Genomic DNA, 8745 nt, shown 5'->3' with positions numbered 1-8745 from the left:
CGGAACCAATATGTTGAATGTACTAATTCTCATCAAGTTGAAATTAGGAATGTCCCTCTAGATTATTTTAGTACAAGGCTACCAGCTTGCCGTGGTTTTCCACAAAAAGGGATGTTGTACAATTATCACACAGGTAATTGTTTGCATACTAATTAGCTTCATTAGTACTGCAGTAGTTAAAACTCTTTAAAATAATTGAAAAATTATTTTCGCGAGTTTATTATTTTATCGCAATTAAAAAAAAAGAGCAAAATTAGAATTGTTGAACTAAAATTTTAATAAAAATAGGAATACGATTAATACAAATAAAATTTTAAATTAGCACTAGTATACTGTATAGTTGGACCTCGATGAAATAATAATCGATAAAATAATAATCTCATTAAAATAATATTTTTCTCAGGTTCCAATATAATGGACACATTGTATTTTTACTCCGAAAAAATAACAAACTCGCTAAAGGAATATTTTCTCTCGATTCCAACTGTATTCGATTCCAACTGTATTGCTACTTTAAAGATGTTTGCCTATGAACACTATTAGCATACTTGGAAAGCCATTTCAATTATCAAAAAAAAGTTAAGGTAACTTAAAAATGTAGGCAGACATGAGAGGAGGAACCGTTAAACTTGTAAAGTATCACAATTACCTGTTAAACTTGTAAAGTATCACAATTACATCAATTATGAGGTTACTATGAACTGAAATCAATGCTAAAAGGTTAAAGAAGAAGATGATCTTACATTAAAACTTAAAACTTCAGAGAGAAATCATTATAAACTCAACTAATCAACTAAAATATTTTGTACATACTCAACTAATATAAATACATCCCCAAATTCAGTTTTGGAGGGAAAAATTGCTACAAAACTATTTACAAATTATCAAACTAAAATATTGACTTTTGTTGACTGAGTTATTTGACCAATATTGATTAAGCAATCCCAACACCCCCGCGCAAGTTAGTGGGTGAATCAAGCAACCCCAACTTGGACAGGATATTTTGATGTTGCAGACCAGTAAGCGGCTTAATAAACATATCTGCGAGTTGTTGTTTGGTAGGAGTATAGGACAAACTGATCAAACCAGAGCCAAGTTTCTCGCGTACAAAATGGCAATCTAATTTTAGGTGTTTGGTCCGTTCATGATAAACGGGATTCTTGGCAATATAAATGGTAGCTTGACTATCACATTTACAATAATAGGGGTGATATTTGGAACTTCAAGCTCAGAAAGAAGTCGAGATAGCCAAGCCAACTCAGTTGTGACACGCCTAATGGACTGCTATTCAGCCTCTGCTAAAGACAGGGAAATTGTATGTTACTTTTTAGATTTTCAGGATATAAGGCTACCATCAAGGAATATAACATACCCACTGACAGACATCCTGGTGTGAGGGCAAGCAACCCAATCAACATCACAATAAGCTTCAACACTATAAGAAGGAGATGAATTGAACAAAATGTCATGTGTTGGTGCATTACGAAGATACTTAAGAACATGGATGGCCGCATCCCAATGAGGTTGTCGAGGGAAAGCCATTAATTGACTTAAGTGTCGAACACAAAAAGATAAATCAGACCCGGTGTGCGTGAGATGATTCAGTTTCCCAACCAGCTTTCTGTAAAGAGAAGGATAAGTAAGAGGTGTACCCTTATCATGCAGTAGATTGACATTCAGATCAAGAGGTGAAACTACTAGTGATTCTTGTTAACAATCAAACTCAGTAATTAAGTCTTGAGTAAATCTTTATTGAGATAAAACAACTCATTTAGCTACCTTCTGATATTTTAATCCCAAGAAATAGTGAAAATCCCCTAAATCTTTGATTTTGAAAACATAATCCAAATATTGTTTGATAGAATTAATTTCTGCAGTATCATTGCTAATGACAAGAATGTCATCTACATCAACCTCTAAAAAAAAAATTAGAGAACCATTTTTCATATTGAATAAAGAATGATCATTTCTGGAATAGTTGTAACCCATTAAAAGTAACTCAACACTTAACTTGTTATTCCATTCTCTGGAAGCCTGCTTGAGCCCATATAAGGATTTAATCAACTTACAAATCAGAAAAGAATCAGATAAATGAAGCTCATAAGGTGGTTTCATATACACATCTTGGTGAAGATCTCCATAAAGGAAAGCGTTATTAACATCTAGTTGAGACATGTTCCAACCTTTCTTAACATCAATAACAATTAAGCTTCTATAGTCAATACCAGCCTTCTGGGTGAAACCTTTAACTACTAACCATGCTTTACACCTCTCTATGGACCCATCAACATGATGTTTTATCTTGATACCCACTTACCTCATTTTGACTGTATCGCACTATGTACAAGATATAGCTTTCTTGCCTTGTGGTAAAGGGACTAAGGACCAGCTATTTTTTGCTTCTAAAGTAGAGAATTCAACTGCAATAGTTTGTTTCCATTCAGGGTAAAGTGAAGCCTCTTCATAAGTAGTAGAATCATGGATAGGATTGAATACAGTAGTGGCATTGAAACATTTAGAGACAAGATTCCCATGATGGGTAAGGTTGTGGACATAAGGATGTAACAGTATAGGAACAAAAGGATGGTGTACAAGTAACATGTCCTTCCGTATGTATATAATCCTGGAGATAAGAAGGTGGTTTAAGAATTATGGTGGATATTCTGACAGGTTGTAATGTTTGAATAGATAGAGGGGATGCTGTAGGAACAGAATCATGTGACACTGGTGACATATATGTGACAATGGAGATGAAACTGAGAAAATTGTAGAAGGTGAAAGTAAACTATTCTCTGGAGAAGTAGTAGTACAGAATTCGGGAACAAGAGAATTGTTATCATGTCCAGGAACATATAATGGAGAAAAATAAGGAATGGCGTATTTGACATATGAAAAAACATGTTCATGAAATTGCGCATATCTAGAATATTAAATAGAATAATTTTCTAGATTAAGAAACGTATACGCTTTCTTACCAAAAGGATATCCTAACATAACACGGTACCTGCAGAGAATTTATCCCTAAATTTCGTAGGAATGCAAACCTATGTAAGACAACCAAAGGGCTTAAGGTGGTCATAAGTGATAACTCCGGAGAGCGGGCGGCTCCGTCCGACGGCGTTCCTGGACCTTCCGTGCGTGAGAGAGGTGTAGCTGCTGGTTGGGCTCCTGCAAAACAACACCGGAAGGGGGGTTTGGCTCCCACGGCGCCTCCGGTGTGAGAATAAGAACAGGCTTTGGAGAAGATAAAGGTATATATGTTTATGTAATTTAGAGGCTGCTGTGTATGTGTGTTTATATGTGATGGCTGCTGTGTGTTTTTGAGTGTATGAGAGTGTGTGAGTGTAAGAGTAAAAATATTTTCCCCAACCCCTAAACCCTTCAGTCTTGGGGGTATATATAGCCCCAAGGTAGGGTTTAGGGGTAGTTACCTCTAAATCTGGGCCGTTGGATGTCTGGGACCAGAGGACGCCTGGCTTGGGTGGATTGTTTACACGTGTCCAGGGGAGGACCACCTCCAGAGTGTCCAAACGGCCTCTGACACGCGCAGTGCTTGTCTAGTGCGCTGGTTGTTCATAGCTGTCATAGTCACGTGCCCACGTACCTTTGCTTGGCGGGTTGCGGGATGTGCATGTGCTTGATGGGACCTCCCTCACTGTGGTTTTAGCCCTGATCCGGACCCGGGTATGCAGGCGGATCCGGATCCGGGAAGTAGGATAGGCCCGGGCCTGGGCTCCTATGTTTGATTGGCTTGGGAGAGGGGGGTCTTAGCATGTTGGTTGAGCCTTCCTCCATTTAGTCCAAGTTGAAGCATACCCGGGTCTGCTATGCCCTATCATTTGCCCCCCACTCCCTTATGCAGATTTTCTGGATGAGGGAGTAGAGTAGGATCGCATATTTGGCTTAGAGAAAAGTTTCTGCCCCCCAATCCGGATCTGGTGTAATGGATATCAATCCGGATTAAAGTAGAGTGGTTGCTTAGGAAAATTTCTGCCCCTGGTTGCCCCCCAATCCGGATCTGGTGAGGTAGATGCCAGTCCGGATTAAGGTAGAATAGTTGATTCAGAAAAATTTCTGCCCCTGGTTGCCCCCCAATCCGGATCTGGTGAAATGGATACCAATCCGGATTAAGGTAGAGTGGTCGCTTAGGAAAATTTCTGCCCCTGGTTGCCCCCCAATTCGGATCTGGTGAAATGGATACCAATCCGGATTAAGGTAGAGTGGTTGCTTAGGAAAATTTCTGCCCCTGGTTGCCCCCCAATTCGGATCTGGTGAAATGGATACCAATCCGGATTAAGGTAGAGTGGTTGCTTAGGAAAATTTCTGCCCCTGGTTGCCCCCCAATCCGGATCTGGTGAGGTAGATGCCAGTCCGGATTAAGGTAGAATAGTTGATTCAGAAAAATTTCTGCCCCTGGTTGCCCCCCAATCCGGATCTGGTGTAGTGGATGCCAATCCGGATTAGGGTAGAATTGTTGATGCCTTTGGAAGAATTTATGATCCTGGTGGCCTCTGAAATGTATCTTGTTTGCAATGATCCGGATTATGGCTATTGATCCGGGTCTTGGGCTGTGGAATTCGAAGGGTTTTGGATTTTCAATCGGTTTTGCTCGTTTTTTTCCCCCCTTCGAATTTGAATTTTGGGCAGTTACCTCCTATAAACTCGGCCATAATAATTATGGGTTTTAAATGTGTCTTAACATATTTATTTTTTTGTAACCGCTCCTGGAACCAGTAGGATCCTGCCACGTGGCAGGAGCGGTTTCTCTTCCCTGGGTCTATAAAAGGCTGCAGTCCCCATCCTTTTTTTTTTCTTCTTATTTTTTTTTTTTATTCTCCCAAATTCTAAAAGACCCAATAGTTTCTTCAGTTCTTTCTCTCATCTTTCTTCGAAGGCTTTCATTCTCGGCTTCTGTCTTCCACCGCTGATTCGCTGTTGCTCCGTTCGTCTTCAATTGACTTGTAAGATCTCGTCTTTCTTGTTTTTTCCATTTTTGCTCTGATTTTGTTTTTGGAATTTTGATTTTGCATGCTTGAGATTCGTTTATATTTCTTCGAAGTGGAAATCGAGTTTTTTGGTTGTTTTTGTTGCTTGGTTTTTTGTTTATTTGTAGATCTGTAAGTGTCTCTGTGTTTTAGGCTGGATTTTTGTCGATTTCTATGGGCTTTTTGTACTGTTGTTCTTCGTGTTCTTGGCTGGGATATATATGTATGTATAGGTGAAAAGTGGCATGTTTTGCTTTTTGATTCCGAAGGTAACTGTTTGTGGCTTAAGGTTTTTGTTTGGGTCCGGGTAGGGGGTATCGGATCCGGGTGGGGTTTGGTATATTTGGGTAGGGTTAAATGGCTTTGGGTTTTTAATTTGTTTTTGGTTGCCATGGATCCGGATCTGGGTATTTGTCGCATAGATCCGGGTACGTGGTTATTTGGTTTTTTGGATTGTAGTTGCCATGATCCGGATCGTTGATGTTTTTCCGGGTTGGACTTGCATTGGTGGTCCGGATCATTAGGTTATGATAAAATTAACATAAAGTACCTGATCCGGACCACTTAGTTAGACAAATAAGATCTCTAGTGCCCAGGCTAACTGACCTTCATTTTACTAGGTATATGGTCCGGATCAAGGAGCGGGCTAGAAAAGTATATAACTGCTATCCCAACTTTTCTGAAGAGGAGAGTGATCCGGATTCGTCTGGTAGAGAACAAATCCGGGGCAAGATGGTTAGAAAGGGTTCCGGGTCTGTGGGGACAATTACGAGCTTCCGGTTCAAGAGGCTTCCAGAGAATTCTGTTATTTTCACCCCGGACGGCTTCTGGTCTGATATTAAATATCACTTTGTTAGAAAGCCAACCGGGTTCGACGATAGCATATACTATACCCGGGTCAGATATGAGAGGCACGAGGATGGCCACCCGGGTGTTTATGATCAGGGCTCCCTGGAGGCAGCTTTTTCTTCATTCGGAATTAGCCGGGAGCACTACCAGTTGAAGGATTTTTATGCTGAAGCCGACCCGGGTGAGATGGATAAGGCAATCCGGGCTGCTTTCCAACTGACCCCTGATATCGCTTGGAGGTGGCATGAGCCGTATGAGAGGATCTTCCACCGTCCTGCTGACGGTTTTGTTCCGGTCTGGCTTGAGCATTTAAGGTCCGGGTGGAGCCCCCGCTGCCATATTTTTCTGAAGCATCTGTGCAAATACGTCTATGGGATATCCCCAATGCAGATAACCCCAAATGGAATAAAGTCCATGACTTGGTTCATAGCTTGCTGCAACAAAGCTGGGCTTATGCCAACTTTTAAGCTGTTTCACCAGATATTCTACCTTTCTAGGTCAAGCCAAAAACCTTTTTATGAGCTTAGATTCCGGGCAGCGGAGTGCGGATTTGGCCCGGGTAGGTCCAAACCTGTTATGCACCAGACTTCTTTGAAACATTGGAATGGGGAGATATTAATGTTGAAGGGTTGGGATTTGGAGTATATTCCTTATTTCACAGCCGGAGAGGTTAAGACGAAATTTAACCCGGAAGTCTTGGAAGGGGAGGCTTTAGATCAAATCAGGAAATTTTGCGGTAGTCTCGGGTTCCAGCCAACCCGGGACACGTTCATGAACCATAAACTCATGTTCCAGCTTGGTTGTAAGTTCTTGTTTAATGTTTTTTTTTTTTTTTTTTTTTTTTTTTTTTTTTTTTTTTTTTTTTTTTTTTTTTTTTTGATTCGGGTCCCCATCCCAACTTGCTTGTAACTTGTAATTTTTGGTCCGGATCAACGCCTATTTAGGTCTTTGATCCGGACCCCCCTGCTTTTCCTAATTTGCGTAAAAAGTCTTTTCATGGTCCGGGCTCCCTGTATTACTTCATTTCCAGTTTGGTAGTCTTCATTTTTATTAGTCCTGATCTGATAGTTTTCTTCTTCTATTTCTCAGGTTTGCCGCATTATAACCCTGCATTCCGAGCCATAATGTCTTCTTCAGCTTATGCAGCGGCCTTCAACTCTTTGGGCTTGGCCTACAAGACAACAAAAGGGGCCCCAGGTACCGGATCCGGATCTGCGGATGTAGAGGGCGGTGCCGAATCTTCTGCTCCCCGGAGCGTTTCTGATCCGGGTAACGCTCCTTTGGCCAAGGACCCGGACGTCCAGGAAATATCTGATGAGGGGCCTCCTTCGAAGAAGAGGAAATCCGCCCCGGGAAAGCCTCCCCGCGGAAAAACTGTTGTTTCCGAACGGGTCTTATGCGACTCGGAGGGTAAGGGCCCGGATGGGGCTCCTGTCCGGATAGGGACTAAGAGCCTTGCTGATTTGGCCGGATTCATGTCCAGTATCCCATCCGAAGAAGACTGGGAGGAAGTTGAGGGCTACAACATGGCTGCCGCCTTGAAACGGGTAACAGGCCAATGGGGGCAGGTAATTTCTGATTTTTTATGTTCTTAGTTCCGGGTCATGTCCTTTTGTCTACCTTTTACTTTGCTCATAGATTTGTTTTTTGTTTTTTTTTTTTTTTTTGTTTCTCAGATTGGGAGTGCAATTTCCATTTGCTCCGACGTTGCCTTCACTGAGCTCAAGGAGGCTAATAACCGGACTAAGGCTGAGAAGATGCTCTCTGATTCCCTTAGGGGTGAGCTGGAGGAGGCCCGGGAGGGGTTCCGGGTGGTTGAGACCGGGCTGAACGAGAAGTTGAAAGACTCTGAGACCCGGGCTGACGGGCTGGCCCAAGAAGTTGAGAGGCTAAAGGCGGAGCTTGCTGCAAAGGAGAATTTGAACAAGGATGCCATAATTGCTGAGTTCAAGGCCAGCGATATCTATGACTTCGAGGTTGCTCAAGCCGGGGTTCCCGAGGTACGCAGATCCTGGGTTGTGGCAGAGCGCCATATCAAGACTGACCCTTTTGCTTCGTGGGATAGCTTCATTCAAGAGTTCCTTGCTGCGAAAGCTGCTGTCGAGCAGGGTCAAGGGGAACCGGAACCATATGATGGTCCGAGCCCCAGTTTCCTCTAGATCCGGATCAGCCTTGCAAGGCTTCTCGGGCCCGGCCCATGTAATTTCCTTTCTAGAATTTCTTTGTTTCGTACTTTGATTTGATCCTTGTAATATTTGGATTTATCTCGGATTGTTGTCAATCCGGATCATTGATTCGGACTAGCCTTTGAACTTCATTTGAAAATTTTGCTTTTCTTCCATCTTTGGTTTTTTTTTTGTGCGATCCGGATCCTTGTCATGGCCCCTAATCCGGACTGGTTTCATATCTGGTTTGGTCCGGGTATGGGACGGTGTCCGGATTGATGTTTGCTTTTTTGCTTCTTATACTTGAAAAAATTAAATTACATAATGATTGTTTGCAACTCGGATTTGAATTTGAATCCGGGTTGTTTTTTGCTTTTTGTTTTGGTTATTTTTAATTTTGCTTTCGATCCGGGTATATGACCCACCCGGGTTGGTGTTTGCTTCTTTGCTTTATGTACTTGGAAAAACTTAAGTACATAATGATTGTTTGCAACCTGGATTTGAATGTTAATCCGGGTTTTTTACCCGAATTTGAATTCTAATCCGGGTTGTTTTTTGAATTTGAATTTGCTTTCAATCCGGGTATGTCTAAACCGGATTGGTGATTGCTCCATCTTCTTAGAATTTTTCTAAGCAGATAGTGGTTGCTTTCGTTTTTTGCTTCGAACCCGGGTGTGAGAAGGTACCCGGGTTGTAATTTGCTTCCATAACTGGTAATTTAAAATTAATAACTTTCTGAGAAGGGA

General features: G+C 41.8%; 1 protein-coding gene across 1 annotated transcript; it reads left to right on the top strand.

Annotated features, from left to right (window-relative positions):
* Nucleotides 1-6785: 6785 nt before the first annotated feature.
* LOC141712810 (uncharacterized) lies at nt 6786-8143 on the top strand. The gene is made up of 2 exons (XM_074515883.1): nt 6786-7402; nt 7511-8143. Exons 1-2 carry the CDS (start codon nt 6959-6961, stop codon nt 7991-7993), a joined length of 927 nt encoding a protein of 308 aa, XP_074371984.1. The 5' UTR covers nt 6786-6958; the 3' UTR covers nt 7994-8143.
* The last annotated feature ends 602 nt before the right edge of the window (nt 8144-8745 follow it).

The sequence above is a fragment of the Apium graveolens genome, chromosome 3 (genome assembly GCF_009905375.1).
Source record: "Apium graveolens cultivar Ventura chromosome 3, ASM990537v1, whole genome shotgun sequence".
Taxonomy (NCBI): Eukaryota; Viridiplantae; Streptophyta; class Magnoliopsida; order Apiales; family Apiaceae; genus Apium; species Apium graveolens.
This window is presented reverse-complemented; position numbering and strand designations above follow the sequence as displayed.